General features: G+C 43.3%; 1 protein-coding gene across 2 annotated transcripts in view; it reads right to left on the reverse strand.

Moving 5' to 3' along the window:
- FRS2 (fibroblast growth factor receptor substrate 2) overlaps positions 1 to 16,638 on the reverse strand; it is a 263,424-nt gene that overhangs the window by 18,930 nt on the left and 227,856 nt on the right. For both annotated transcript variants that reach the window (XM_078678808.1, XM_078678818.1), the window contains exon 6: positions 14,170 to 14,356. In XM_078678808.1, the coding sequence (XP_078534934.1) occupies positions 14,170 to 14,356 (187 nt within the window). The remainder of the gene's footprint in view (positions 1 to 14,169; positions 14,357 to 16,638) is intronic.

The raw sequence follows: 16,638 nt of genomic DNA on the forward strand, positions 1-16,638 counted from the left end.
TGTGAGTGTGGTAACCTGGCAGCGAAGTTTGGGCATTTCACGTTTTTGGCAGTGGCGAACAGGTCGATGTTAGAAAACCCCACTGCTAGAAGTGAACGAGTAGAATCTGGGGGTGGAGTTCCTACTTGTGGACCTCTTGATGTGCCCTGCTGAGTAAGTTTGTCAGGTTGTTGTCGAGATCGGGAATGCACTGCATGATCAATTGCACCTTGTGATGTATCGCCGATCTCTAGATGCTCTGGGTTAGAGCAGACAGTTCAGGCGTGTGTGTGTGTGTGTCCCCCTTTTTTTGTAGGCAAGACATGGCTGTGTTGTCCCTGCGTTCTAAAATCACCTTGCTGTGAATGGATGGAAGGAATGCTCATAGAGAAAACTGAATAGCCAGCAGTTCCAGGTGCTTAATGTGTAGGCCCTGGTGCATGGATGCCTAAAAGCCCGATATTGTGTGATGTTGCAGATGCGTTCCCCATACGGGCAACGAGACTTTCATAGTGATGGTCTCCTGCAGAACTGGGTCTAGAAAAGACCATCCCTGCAACAGCTTGTTGGCATTCCAACACTGCAGAGAGTTGGTGAATGGCCCCAAAGCAACACTAGTCCTCGCTTTGACCTTCCGCCGGAGACCACTGTGCTGCTAGGCACTGTTGTAAGGGACGCATGTGTAACTTTGCTTGAGGAACTATTGCAATGCTGGACGCCATCATGCATAACAAACAAATTACTATTCTGATTGTTACTTGACGATCCAAACTGAAAAAGAGGTAGCTATTTTTGAAAGGCGTTAACCCTGGCTAGGCTTGGATATGCCTTCCCCACTAAAGTCTATGCTAGCCCCAAAAAAGAGTTTTACTTGGAGGGACCGAGGTGAGATTTGTCTATATATAGTATGAAGCCCAGCTCGTGAAGAAGGTCTATGGTTGTTTGCATGCCCGCCAGACATTTCTGCTGCGTGTCACTCTTGATCAGTCAGTCGTCAAGGTAAGGGAACGTGTGGATGCCTCCCCGCCTTAGGTCAGTGGCTACCACAGCTAGGCACTTGGTGAAGACTCCTGGGCCTGTTGTGACCACAAAAGGAAGCACCATGAACTTATGAGGTTGCCCACTCGCCACAAATAGCAGGAATCTTTGATGGGCGGGGAAGATGGGATTATGGAAGTAGGCATCCTTCAAGTCTAGGGCGGTCATGAAAGCGCCTTGCGGCAACAGGGGAATGACATTCAGAAGTGTGACCATGTGGAATCGTTCCAACAGGATGTATTTGTTGATAGGTCAGAGGTCTAATTTATACCTGAGAGACCCATCTTTCTTGGGAATGAGAAAGTGCACGGAGCAAACCCCTCAGTTGCCATGGACTGGCGACATTAGCTCTGACCTCTTTGGCATGTAGCGCGTGCATTTCTACCCGAGCAGGCATTAGTGTTCTGTGGATAACCTGTGTGTGCGTGGAGGAAGACTGGGTGGTATTTGGATGAGTTCTAAACAGTACTCCTCCTATATGATGACTAGAACCCAGCAGTCAGAGATAATGGTCTCCCTGTGAGGCAGAAACTCTGCAACCTGCCTCTGACAAATGTTAGATGGACGGAGGGAGAGGGTCCCTGTTTTGGGGTGGTGGCTCCTTTAGCAGCTGCCCCTTTACCTTTGCCCCCTTGTAGGAAAGTGCCCCTTTTTGCATGGTTGCCCGGAATTTTTAGCCGGACACATGATGCACTTGAACTTGGTGTGCCCTGGGTCCCTGCCAATCAGGTTCAAGGACCTGTGATCTTTCCCAAAGCTGTACCTTTGTACCCACAATTGGCACATATCTGGCCACAGGTAAGCCCCTTGTAAAAGGTACCATTGGTACCAAAGGCACTATGAGCAGGGAAGGTCTAGCAGGGCTGCTGCACCTATTGTGCCAACCGTAGGTGCTCTGCACCGTAACACCCACACATTGCCATTGCAGGCTGCGTGTTTTGATGCATAGAAATGTGAAGCATCAACATGGAACACATCCCCGTGTGCCATGCTGCAATCCACTGCCTGTGGCCCTGGTAAGTCACCCGTCTAGCAGGATGCCCTAAACCACAGGCGAGGGTACAGTCACATGAGCTCTGTACCCCTATTGTGTCTCAGTCCATTCTTAGTCATTGTAAGCTCAGTAAAGAATTAAAGAGTATATGGTCTGGGAGTTGGTCATTACGAACTCCACAGGTCCATAATGGCTTTACTGAACACTGGGCAGTAGCAAAGTTCTCTGCACATTACACCCACACTGATGCCAGTGTGGGATTTAATGTAAAATGCACACAGAGGGCATCTTAGAGATGTCCCCTGAAAAACGACTAGCCCTGGTGTGCTTCCTGAATGACTGCCCATCATTTGCCACCACGAGACAGGTTTCTAGACCTCTGCTAGAGAGCCTCCACTCTTTGGGTCCAGAAACAAAGCCCATCCTGGGTAGAGGTGTCATGCCTCTTCCTCCAGATGGGCTGGGTCCACGAGGGGGAAGCTTCTGGCCCCCACCGATTCGTACCCCCACTTTGGACAGGAGAATCAGCAGGAAAACAGAGTTAGGAGGAGAGGTGAGCCCACCTTTGCCAACCCCACTCCTCGCGTGGGGTAGGCAAGGTGAAGCACACATATCAGTCCCCTCCATCTTGAAGACGAGGGGACCCAGCCAATTAGGAAGAGGTTGACTGAAAACATCAAGAGATTACTGGGATGTAATCTAATCAGAAGCCCTGAGGAAGACTTAAATCAAACATGGGCTGCCTGTGTTGGACAAATTACATCTTGTGGCTATATTTTGACATTCTTTGTACTGCATCAGGGACGTGTTTAGTCTCCACTGTATGTTGTTTCAATATGCATGTAATGTCTATATGTGTTGTATATTGAAAAGTAACTACATTCATGTTGCAAAATTTGCCTTGCCATGTTCTCAATAAAACATTGTTACATGTAAAAAAGACTTTCTTCTTTCAATCACATTAAATTGAGACTGTATTAGTTTACATTGTGTTGTGCTACACATCTGTTGGAATGACCAACACTACTGCATTGTGATATTAAGAAACATATTTGCCCATTCACTCCTTTCCATGCAGCAAAAACATTGATCAACTTGCTTTTTTTGGTAAATGCAGGACCAACTATATCAGCACCACTCAGGTTAGATAGCAACTCGGATCACACATTGTCATTGTTGAGAAGCGATGGGAATTGCAGATTGAGTTCAGCAGAGTCGTCTGGCATCTACTGTATCCAAGGGCAACATGGTGGTTGAGGAGGTCAGCTGGAAAATGAGCCGGCACACAACTTCTAAGTCACCTGTTTGGCTCCAATATTACCTCTGCAGCACTGGGAGTGGTCCCATTCCAAGACAGGTCGCAGGTCGGATGGTTCATTTAAAACAAGCATTTGCAATGCAATAGGTCTCGCATTTACGTGAGTTTAAGCTATTGGCATTGTAAATGACAATGCCTTTTATTTAGGTTTTAAAAACGAAAAACACAAATAAAAGGCTTTGTCATTTGCAATGTCAATAGCTCAAACTCACGTAAATGAGAGACCTATTGCATTGCAAATGCTTGTTTTATACTTACTTAATTGATCTGGATTCAGTCTCTGAGTCTGTGCCACCAGCCTTGAGTGAGTGAATACAATAAATACTTAACACACCCTCTGGATAAGCCTAACTGTTCGCCCACACTACGACAAAGAGCTGTTACTACATGTCTATTTTAGCCTCTGCTAAACCTCTGGGAACTCCCTGAAACTGTTGCGTCTTTCTTGTTAAGCACATGGATTGACTGTAGTGAACCTCAGAAGACGTACCAAAAGATTAGGCACATGCCGTCAGTATGAATGCTGTGTCTCAAACCAGGCTTTCAGTGATGCTGTTGATCACACCTCCCCAATACATGACTACATTAGCGTAATCTGACAGTGCGAAGTACAGCCTGGCTTTGATTAACTCGCCAAATACCAGATGCACCATATGCAATTCTTAAACTGCTAAGACATTAAATGCATTATGGAAAGAAGGGGCAATTCCATAACTAGAATTCATATCTAGAGACAGACTGTATCTTCAACGCAGTGTATGTTCACCTAGGTGGCAGAATCCATGGCTGCTGCTGTTTCAGCCAAAAGCCCTCCAATGAGGTGTTGATATTTAGGGTGGGTGGTGTGAATGACAAAATCCGCACTCAAGTTCATGAGTCTGGCCCTCCCCACTGCTAAGCCTTCACTATTCATGTGCTTTGTGATACCAAATTCTAAATGTCATTGCATGTTATTTCTTGCACTATTTCATAGTGACATTGAGAAAGGTTGCTTAACCTAGTAGAGCATTAAATATCTTCAAATAATTAAATTATTTGCTTCCTGTGGTTACAGAATTTGTTTGTTAATTCTACCGCATGTTATCCTACCACATGTTGATAGGAGACAGTGTTGGCTTATTTTTGCCATCAGGCCAAGTATGCCATCCAATTTCCTTCTGTCAAGGTACGTTTGTGTTTTTGTGTACAGGAATAGTCTTTCCAAAGTGTTTCTTCACTGTCCCCTATCTTCACCAATCCGAAAGGACCCCCCTCTCTCTAATCACAGTACATTATACTTTTATAGTAGATTAGTACATTATACCTTTATAGTAGATTAGATCTTCTCACTTTGAACCCATTCACATTACCTTGCTTCAGCAGAGTTTAAGATAATCAGCTCAGTTCATTGACTAAGTGAAGTACAAATCCTTCATTCCCAAAATTCTTGGAAAAAAAGGGCATCTGTGAAGAATTGGCTACCCTTTTAATTTTAAATTTGTTTTATTGATTTCAATAGCAGTAAGATATACAACATTGCATGGAGTACATGTCAGGAAAAAACATCCATCTGGCGAGAAGTTCTGCGATGTACAGTTATGTCGTGCACGAGTGTCCGCAGATAATGAGTTCATAGTGCAGAGCAGGGAGTTGAAGCACTCCAAAAGGCGTAAGGAGGAAATCATTGTTAGAAAAACACCCAATGTTAGCCACGATCCCACCCCCCAACTCCCGTTCCCGCCCCCACGCCACCCAGTGTGCCGAACAAAAGGGACATATATAGTCATAGGTTTGCGTTGGTCGGTATCGTTAGCCAGGTGAAGTTGCAGGATCCTTCGCGGGTTCAGTGAGGCGGAGAATGCGCAGGTATTTGGGGCACGTGATCTCATTAAATTCTCTGGAAAGAAGGGAGAGCAATGGAAGCCACAGTTTCTGAAAAGCAGCAGTGGAGTGTGTGAGCGTGGCATGGATGCGCTCCATGCCGAGGACAAACCAGATTTTGTGTAGCCAACCTGTGTGTGAGGGTTTGGTGGTGGGGCCCCACAGGGACAGGATGTGCTGTGTAGCGGCTTACATGGCGATCCCCATCTGGCGACCTCTCTGGGATTTTAGGGGAAAGGTGAGTGCGTTGGGTAGGCCTAAAAGTGCGTATGCAGGGAACCTGGGGATTTCTGTATCGAATGTGGAGTCGATCTCGTCCAAAACCGACTGCCAGTAGTCCTGGACCTCGCGGCACTCCCAGAGGAGGTGTGTCAGGGTACCCTGTTCTCCACACCCTCTCCAGCACAGCGCGCTTCGCGTGGAATTACCCCTGTGGAGCCGGACTGGTGTGAGATGCCAATATATAGCAATTTTTGTTGCTGCCTCTCTAGAGGCCGTGTTGCGTGTGGTATGGGCCTTGGCTACCCTTTTAAAAATAAATCAGGAACTACTTTTGGGGAAATCAGACTGTTTATGATGGGTACATCTTCCTTGAGATTCCTCTCCATGAACATGCTCCTTCCAACTTCCAGGCTTCATACTGGTCTGGAAAATGTTTACCCCCATCAAAGGCTCTACAGTTCTGCCAAATAGCGCCCTGTTGATCCAGGCGAAACTCCTTTTTCAGATGTGATGACCTCAGAGTATAATTCATCTCAACCAGAATGTCAGCTCTTGTTTTTATGCGCCTCACTAATGTGATACAGAGCACACACTCTGTTTTACCAACAAACTCCTCAGTTTTCAACATCAATTGGATCAGATGGCTCCTGAAAAGCATGAGGTCAACCCTTGTTGAATGTACAGGAAGAGGATGTCTCTTTCAGACCTGCACGATGAGTGTATGTCATGTCTTTGGTCGTAACATGATGCCGCTACCATCAGCTCATGTGTAGCTATCCGAGCAAATGCTCCTCGGTAGTAGAGGTCAAACTATTTCTGGCCAAGTCCTCAGGAAGTCCCCTAGGAGCTCACCCTCCCCCAAAAGTAAGTCACCATGCAGGGAATGTTCTGCTGAAGGATCTTCCCACTAAAAGCACCACAGGAATGTGAGGTCTTCCTCAAGTAAATGATCCTGCTACAAGAACCCTTTTGGAGGCTGAACCATTCCATGATACTTTACGATTTTTCAGGCTGGTCCACAATGCCTAAAATGATGGCAGCAGACTTTTCTAGTGTATCAGCTGAACCCTTACACGTGGAGGCCTTCAAGTTATCTGTTGGATCTCTACAGAATGCCTCCACAGTACTCTGGACAGTCCCCATGGAAGTAGGGTTTAGAGGGTTACATTCCTGCAGGCACTGCAACTCTGAGACCTTTGACGCTTCACCTCCACGGTTCCAGTGCCTAAGACAAAACCACCTAATGTGTCATCCCTGCCTGCTCGATCTACTCGTAGAGGCCGTTAGCCATGCTGTCCATGAAGCCAGCCAAGAACTCAGTAAGTGAAGGTATAATTTGTTTGGCAAAAGAGGTGTTCAGGGCCAACGCTAGTGACCTAACCTACCCTGTCGGCTTGCAAAACACCAGTGGCCTAGATACCAATGTCAGTACTGCTTAATTTTTGACCATCCATATCTCCAACCACCTGATGATCCAGCAATCTGTTTACTAGATCCATTTCTTGGGTAAGAGAGAGTTCGGAATATGACCAGAATTGATGGGGATGAAGACTGAGAATAAATATTTTTCATCCAGGTATCTAGGTCTTAAGAGTACATGGTTAAGTCGAGCCAGGCTGATTTTCTGCTTTATGCTAGCATTTCTGAAGATTACAGTTTTGTTGTGTCGTCTAGTACTGCTCCTACTATGCTTTCCAGCTTTTGCCAATAAATTAAAATACCATGATGAAAATAATAGTTAATTGAAATCCTTGTCCTCCCATCTTGGGACTATTGTTTGAAGCATTAAAATACTTCCCTCTCCCAGTGTGTGAAGATATCCGCTCATGAAAGATCAGGGCCCTGCTACATCATTCAAATGAGTGCCAGGACCCACAGTAGTGCAACAGAGCTGCTGGCTACTTAAATCTGCAGTGTTCCCTTTCAGCTGTTAATGTGGCCTCCAGCTGGAGATCAATGAGTGGAGGCTGTAGGTGTATACCCTTTTGAGCTGTGGTGTTTCTAGCCCCACTTACCTCACTGCCTTTCTTTCTTTTTAAATGTAACTTAGATTATAATAGGCTTCTTTGTAGAAGAACAAGAAATTGGGTTCTGCTACGGTAAGTGTGTGTTGTTTCCTTAGAATATCCCTTATTGTGTTTTTCTTAAATCAGTTTTGGACTTCTGGAGGAGAGCTGTCTCCGTTAACTTTATAATAATAGCCTTAAGGTATGATTGTAGCAGTTGTGGCTGTAGATAGGCATGCTCTGTATAATCCTGCAATCCTGTATTTGGCTCAGATGTTTGCAATTTGTTTTTCTTCAAAGAAGTCTTTAAAGTCATCCGGTATTGTGACTCTTCTCTTAGTTAGCAATGTGCATGGGCTCTAATCCCATTGTTAATTTTTTTTTCTGCCATTGGGTTTGGAAGTTTTGCCAATCGGTCTCTGTTCGGCACTTAATAGTGCTTACTACCGGGTCTACTTGACCACTCCACTACTACGGAATAACTCAACTGGATCCTCAATACCACTTTTTTTGATTGGTGACTAGGCTCCTCTTGAAGCCCTTCTGCCCTAGAGCCCCTCGGGGGTCCATTCACCCATCGTCCCCAGAAGAGAATGCCAGATCAGTGATGGAAAGGATGCCCATCTGGAACTGTCCCCAGTGCCAATCAAAGTTCCACTGTACAAACCATGACCAGGTCTGCAATCTCTGCCTCTTCCAGGAGCACGACAACACCACATGCAAGGACTGCTTCACCTTCTGGCCGAAGAAGACTCTTTGGTACTGATGCGGGCCGAGGTAGGCCCACCACAGAATGTAGAGGCACGAGTCTGACAGTACCCCCCGAATCAGAGGGGGAACAGTAGCAAGAGACCCTTCAAGATTATCAGAGCGCTTTACAGGATTTGGTTAAATGTAGAGAACAGACAAAACGGAGTCAAATTTGCTAAAATATGGTAAGACAGTCGAACAATCAGAGTGACTATAGGTAAGAAGTTCCAAAGCATGTAGCATATTGTAGGTTGTATATCAGGAAGAACAGAGAAGAATTATATAGTAAGTTATTAGTTGGAAAAAGGAGAGGGATTTAGGTAAAATAGTGGGAGGGAGGGATGAGGAGACTTATAGGAAGAGAGGAGCCAGTATAAGTAGTGAAAAGAGGAGGAGTACAAGGTCGGAGACAGTAAGTATAATTAAGAACCCCAATATTTGTTGAGAAGAAGCAGCTTGGTTTTTTTTTTTTTAAGAAGGGATAGGAAGGGTTACAACGCAGGTCTTTGGGAAGTGAATTCCAGATAGACGGGGCATTGCCAGAGAATGAGCAAGATGGAGTAGCTTTCTTTTTTAGCTGAGGGGGAACAAGGACAAGAGCGTTAGTGCTCCTCAATGTTCTAGTACACCCGGCTTTTTGGAGTTTGTCTGAAAGGTAAGAAGGGGTGTTTTGGTGAAGGGCTTTGTGTGTGATGCAGGCAATCTTGTAGGAGGTTCTGCCTTCGATTGGAAGCCATTTGAGGTTTTTGAGAACTGGGGATATGTGGTTGTATCGCTTACAGTCAGAGATAAGCCTGGCAGAGAGGTGAAGAACGGTTTTGATGGGGGCTAGATGAGTGGGAGTAGCACGGTATGAGGCTTTAGCTGCCTACTGCTTCACCCCTTCTGCTCAGAAGAGCTCTAAGACTTCTCCCAAGGATTTAAGGGGGAAAGGTGAACACCTGCAGGAAGATCAATGTTAAAAGTATCTATAACGCAAGCATTGTGCAAGGGTGGACTATCCATTGACACTAGAGGTAGCTGGGCTTAAGTTTGGTGGGCCAGCAGCATCAATTATTTTGGCATGGTCCCTCAATAATTCTGGGTGGCTACACAGCAGGTATCCACATTACTCATTAGCATCTCTAAATGTAAACTGGCTTCATAAACTGTATTTGGCACCCCTTACTAGTCTCCTGTAAATACTCATCAATCATGGCACTTCTACCGACAGCATGTTTACAGAGTGTGCGTGTCCGTGTGCAGGGAAGAGCTTTTGTAGCAGAGTATGAGCTAAGGAAGATAATATGTGAAGCTTTGCTTAACAAAAATATTTTTTGTTAAAACCAGAGGGGAGCAATAGTTCAAAAAAGTGATCAATGACACTATGGGTCTTATTATGAGAGCCCGGTCAAGAAAGGGTTTTTCACAGGGATCGCTATTGTGAGTGGTGATGTGTGTATAGCACCTGATAATTACTGGGTACAATAAAGTCTTCAGATCCAGTAAAATTTCTGCAGGTCCAATCCTCTGAAATTTAACAAGGGGAAAAGGTCGGGCAGTATGCACCAAAACCTGCGGGTTAATTCCCATTATGGAGAACAAAACTCAGAATAAGTGATATTACCTACATCTTATAAATTCTGACCCTGGTGTGTAAAACTTTATCTCGTGTGATAAACTACAAATATTCTTTCGGATACTCGTAATTAGACCCTAAACGTCCAATTTAAAGAACTATCAGCAGAACTGATTTTACTTGCATGCACCAAGAGCCTTACTTTAAAATTAAAAAGCCATAATTGGCATTTATAAAACATGATTGTACACTAGTAAAAAGATTCACCAACATTTAGATTTTCAGATCAATCCACACCCAAAAGTAATAACCCAACATCGCAATAAACTGTGTGTGTAGATTGTTTTAAAGAACTGGACCTTTAGTGAGGTGTGGTGCGGTCATGTATCAATTTCTGTGACTAGCGGCTGAGATGGGAAATGAGACGTACAGCCATGAAAGAGATTGGCTTGTGCGTGAAAATGATAGGTTGTGGGTGGTATTTTAAGTAAATTGTGATGCTACCTCAATCATAGATGAATATATGTGAGCTACCCAAATGAAAGTGACACTGACACAGTAGCATTGAGATATGTTGAGTGAGATGGCATTGTTGTGATTATGGACAAATGAGGGAAACTATTTTTACATAACGGCACTGGACACAGTGCAGACAAACTGAAGTAGTACAGAAACCACACCGGGGAGAACCGTTTTTCGTTTTTGGTCTTAATAATGACCAGTAGTTTTGCATAGATTTTTGCCGCGGGTACTTTAACCCTCTTGAGCTGTATTGAGAGAGGGCATTCCACCACTTATCAAGTCAAATATGACAGAAAGAAAAAACCATATGATCTACTTCCTAGCTAGTAGGGATCATTGGAATTATGTAAAACACTCTTTCCTTTGTACAAAGGACCGGTACGTTTACTCCTACAATATCTAGTCAAAGGAATAGTCTATATTTCTTAATTAAATTACCTCCACATCGATCCTTATTATTTCTTAATGTTATTTTTTCACAGGAGATATAGCCATGGATTGACGTACAGAGAATGCACATGTGCAAGATAGGTTTTCATTAATTTTCTTTAAAAGTGTGTGAACTGTTCTAGCTCGAACTTTATTGCTTTGGGCAAGCTGCTACTAGGTATAGGTATACAACCGTTAGTATACACGATCATTAGCTGGGACGTCAACTCTCAAGAGTGAATACTTTGCTGCAAAGTAATTTCCATGTATTAAACCATTATACCGATAAATGTAACAGTTTACTCTAGTAAAAAACAATGCTAACAGATGGGTCGTTTACTAACTGCCCCTTGTCTTCGGATGGTTATGGCTTTGCCTCATAAAATGGCAGTGCACGAGGGGGCAACGGTTCTGTGCCTAGGTGAGGTAAAAAGAGATGAAGTGGAAGGTGCAGCTTATATCGGAGGTATTTGGTGAATGGCTTGTTGGGTAAAACACAGGTTATTGAATGCAGGCTGATATCACAAGCTCACATTAGGGCCCACTGCACCCTGGCTACTCTACTGGCTGTGTAGTATTAACAGGTGGGAGGGGGGGGGGTCTTTTTCTCACTTCTAAACGACAGCTGTGGTTTTGGCCACTGAACATGGGTGAGCAACACAACCCTAAAGAGAACATTATTGGGTTCAGCATTAGGAGCAGATGAGAGTAAAGAAAGAGGAGACAGCATAGGGAGAACGAGCTTGTGTACTGTAGATGGATGCTACTGGGAACAGTAAAAAACCGACATGGCATGTATTGGCGATCTTGATGCATGTTAGGAGTTCTGCCCAATGTGTTTTGCTCTATGTTAGAATGTGGCTTACCATAGCTGAAAACACTGTTCTAAGTACAGTAATACCAGACTATATAGCAAAACCTCCTTCTGGTAGATTTAAGTCAGGTGTTTGTCCAATTAGTTCTGCATGTTCTGTGGTGTCTATAAGCACTTTGTCTCTCACATGCTTATAGGCAGCTACTTATCAAAGACCGATACATAGGTTCCGTGGAGTATTTATTGGCATGGTGAGCAGAGATTTAAGGCAGAAAGGCCTTAGGAAAATAAATAATTAAATAACGCCGCCTTCACAAGGCTCCACAGTCCCATATCCAATTAAAAGTTAGCAGGAAAGCAAGAAAGTTTCATCTTAAGTGCATATTTCTGCATGCACAATATACCTAATTCACAGGGAGATGACCGGCTTTTCTGTCTTTGTCGGCCTAGCAGAGCAGAGTACAGTGGTCTCAGAGTGTGGCCCAAAGGTTGTCAGGCAGCACTGTTCTTTAGCCTCCCTCAGCCCTGCAGTGACTCTGCCAGATATGAAAAGCCGATAAAGAAGAGAGAAGGCTTGATACTTGGGCCTCTTGCACGTCATTACCTTTTAGTGGGTTCCATCACATCGGCTCCATAGCAGATGGCACACATTCCAATGCACTGGTAGCAGGTGGAGGGGGCGGCTGGGAGCTACGCATAAAGTTAGTAGGATGTGTACGTCGAGATATAAACCACTGACTACCGTTTTACTAATGCTCGGGATGAATAGTATGTGGGCAGTGACGAGGATTCAGCTCATAAGTGAACACATATGAGACAGATATATCAAAGCTTGAATAAGGCCATCTGAAACTCGATGCTTTGCGGTTCTAAGTTCTAAACTAGCCTGGATAGTTCAGCTTTCTGCAGTAACATTTTAAAACGAGGCATCAAATGTGTGCAAAAGCAGATATCTGCTGGTCACAAGTTTAAATCTTCCTAACCTTTTGGGCAACAAGCAGAGGACCATTAAAGTGAATAATAAACTGCTGAAGACCAGTATGAAACAATATAACGGTAAGTTATTTCGATGGGACACTGAAAGTGCCGAACATTGCACTACGACTTGTGGCAGAAATAACAGTAAATGCTAAAGTGACGGCTTATTAGGTCTCAGAAAAAAAGGCAGATTGGCGTTTCACCTGACTTGCCGATGGATTTTGATTGTATGGATAATAAGTAAATAACCAGTGGTGCACGCGCACCACAGAGGAGTGGGGGCGGAAAACGAAACCATTGGTGCGCGCGCACCACAGAGGAGCGGGGGCAAGGGAGCGAGTCAGCGAGGCAAACGCGCGCTGCTGCACATGCTAGCCACCGGCGGGAATGGGCGGAGCAAAGGCAGGACATGCGCCCACCTTTGCCCAATTGCAAGCCGTATTTTGGAATTTTAAAAAACTCTAAAGCCAATGGCGGGCGGCGAAAGCCTGATCACACGCACGAGCGTGTGAGCAGCTTTCAGAATCCCCTTACAAGAGGTCTCGTGCTGCGCACTGCAATGCTAGGCCGAGACCTAAAAAACAACAAAGGACAGGATTTGGTTTCTAAAGTCTAAAGCACTGATACTCAAAGTATGGCCTGGGGGCCCGCATGCGGCTCGCCTGACCTTTACATGCGGCCCCCTGGTGAACAGAAGCACTCGGACGCTGTTAATGAGAGCGATGCTAACAATAAAAATATGTTAAATAAACAAGCAAATATGTATTTAAAGATTAATTTGGGTCAATGAAAGTAAGTAACTATTAAGTACTGCACCACTCAACTTAAAGAGCACTTTCCTGTTTAAAGCCATCTTGCAGCAAAAGTGTAAAATATGAAAAAGTATCTTCAAAATTTCAAAAGTGTATTTCATTAAAACACAGAACCTTTTCCCTCTAGTAGATCAGATTATAGAAGCGCATGCAGAAGTATTATTTTAAAAGTGATGGCTTTCAAACATGCATTTAGAAACATTAATTCTCACACCACCCTGACAACAATGTCAAGAGTTAAATGAGGAGGCAAGTTCGTTGTTATGTGCACTCTTTGGTTGATCTGAGTTGCTATTATACAAGTGAAACATTAAAGTTTATTAAACCAAACACAGGAGAAGGTTTTCTACAGCATGCATCCTGAAGTCATGTATTTCGGGGTCCTTGTATAAGGGATAATGAAGAAAAAGGAGGGAAAGCAAAATAAAACTATTGTCTAGGATCACACAATTTGGTTAAGTGGGGAAGCCAGGATTAATCTCAGCTTTTGTGGGTTCACATTGTGCAAGTCAGCAACTAGATGTATATGCTTTGCTTCTGCTACACCCACCTTGCCACAAATGACACCCCGCCCGACCTCTCGCCACCACACCAACCTCGCCCCCATTTGCATAAATTCAGCCCTCAGCCACATCACAGACCATACTTTTTGGCCCCTGGGAACATGTTTGCAAGTACCCATGGTCTAGAGGTACTCGATTCCAACGAAGCAGCTATAGGACAGGTGAACGTATCGATACACAACATACATAAAGGTAGAGAAAAATATATTAAATGTGACAGAACTTTGCAAAAATATCAAAACCGTTTACAAAGCTGCTATGATGCATCACAACTACACAGGATCTACATCAGCTGATCTTTTGGAAATGTGATAATATCAATGTACCTTGTCCAGTTTGGCATCTTCGACCACTTTCAAAAGAGAAGAGATTGGAGTCATAACCGTAGCGGCGCAGACACAAGTATGGCCATTTCACAGAGTCACGTTTGCGGGTGTATAGGATCAGCTCCGACTCTGTAAGCTCCATTATGCCAGAACCCAGCTCATTACCATCATCATCCACATTAATGACCTTCAAAGGAATAAGCTTACAATTTTAGGGCTGCGAAATGTGAAGATTCACTACAACTGTTAAAAACATTTACTTAAAGGAGATATAAAAAGAATTGAACTTTTTAAAACAGTACACAAGGCAGGACCTGAAAAGAAACAAGGGTCCACAAAATTCGGTACATGTGGTTTTAAAGTTTTGTGTTGCAAGCAGCAGCAGTGTTGCCCAAAGGGTCATTCGCACAGACATTAAGTGACACACAAGCAGCAATGTGAGAGAAGATAGGAAACACAAACACTGTTATGCCTGAATGGTGGTGTCTGGTCACTGCAAGGTTTTACAGGATCCTTGTAGGACATCAAAAGCTTTTCAAAAGTGTCACAAAAACGCAATGCGCAAAAGGAGATCCCTTTTAAAGAAAATAGTAGTACATTAATACATCAAGAATAAACTACTGCAATAGATCTTATTTGAGTTCTAATAGACCGAGGCCACTTTGTAGCTGTATTCATCTGCCAGGGCACACAAGGTGGAAAAATAAGATTATAAGTAACTTTTTCTACTTTACCATTGGGCTCTCTCTATACTAGTCCTAAAATTCAGGAAGAGGAACAAGCTAACTCTACCTTATATGAGAGTCAACCCATAGGAAGTTACAAAGAGATGCCTGACCCACTAAAGTATATCCCAGAGTCCAGATAATAATGTTTGGTAAAATATGGACCGAGCACCGATAGGCTACATTATAAATGTCAGAGATGAGCAGCTGTAGTCGCCTTCCAGCTTGTGGTATAGGTCGTGATTTAGCAGGTAACAACTTGTTAACAATATTTTTTTTATAACAACTCAAAGAAATAGAGCATAGTCTGTTAAAATTAAGCTAAGCCTGTCAGTACAGAACTAAAATTGACAAATAGCTTCATGACCTTATTAACTTTAGTCTTATTCAAATAATAACTACATCTCTACATGCGGTGTTAGACTTTGGCTTAAAAAAAGGCAAGGAAATAGTCTGATTAATGAGAAAACTAAAAATGTTTGGAAAAACAAAGGGATATTTCTTAAGAGTTTGATGTGACGGAAAACTTTCTATGGTTCATTGGTATACGTTCATACATATGTAATAACCATTAGAAATGCAATCTTCCACAAAAGGTGCTGTAAGCAAGCCTTGGCAAGTTACTATAAAATCACAACTCTGCAATTAATGACACTTCAATTTCAGTATAAAGTGAACGATAGGCTGGAGTAGACAATGCAAAAAAATATAAGTACTTTATTAACTTCAAAAGTTTTAAATATAAAGCAAACATCAAGTGGTGAAAAAAGTGGGGCAGGGAGCCAACACATACAAAACATAGAACACAAAATTAAAACCATGAAGCAGTTGAAAATGTGTGGTAAACTGTATGCCATCTAAACATAAACGTCCTCTTTTATATAAACAAAATAATCCAATGTGAGAGGTACAGTCTTTAGAACGATCCCAAAACCGGAGTTAACATTTTGCTCTCAAACAGTCTAGCTTAAAACCTACCTACCTGAGAACAACATGGTTTTATAAATGTATTTCAATCCTGAACGCTACAACAAAGGAATAAGAAATGCTTAACCATGCTAGAAACAAATAGAACAGGAATATAAATTTAACACAATTTCACAAGGGCAAATAAGCACTTCATGTGAAACGTGCGACAGCTCCACTGGCTACCCATCAGAAGTAGAACCAAGTTCAAGGCACTATGCATTGCATACAAGGCAAGGCAATCCATAATACAGGACAAGAGTTTCTGAAGAAAACTTTGTTTCTATATGCCCAGCAGACTCTTGCGCTCATCAGCAGCGAAGATGCTAATTGTCCGATGCACAAACAAAGCCTCTTCGGGCGACAGAAGGTTCACTGTCGCTACTATCAGACTATGGAACATGCTCCCCCTTCACATTAAGACTAGTCCCACCCTGCTTATCTTCCGGAAACAAGTAAAGACCTGGCTATTCAACCAATAAACAACCCGCTCCTGGCCCTTCCCTCTGCTTTTGTCATCAGCACCGAGACACCTAAGGGTATTTGCGCGCTTTACAAGTTGCTTAAATAAATAAATATCTCAAAGTGCCTCGCATTTAAAAATAATTGCTCTCAGCAGTTTAAATGCTACAAAACAAATTAATATAACCCTCCATTGAACAAGACATTACAACAATTCAAAGGAGCACCATTTGCAAAAGACCACCAAAGGATCAAGGTAGGTGGCCAACATGTAAGTCACACTCATTGAGAAGAGTAGCAGATCATCACTGTCCAA

Source organism: Lissotriton helveticus, chromosome 1_1 (genome assembly GCF_964261635.1).
Source record: "Lissotriton helveticus chromosome 1_1, aLisHel1.1, whole genome shotgun sequence".
Lineage (NCBI taxonomy): Eukaryota > Metazoa > Chordata > Amphibia > Caudata > Salamandridae > Lissotriton > Lissotriton helveticus.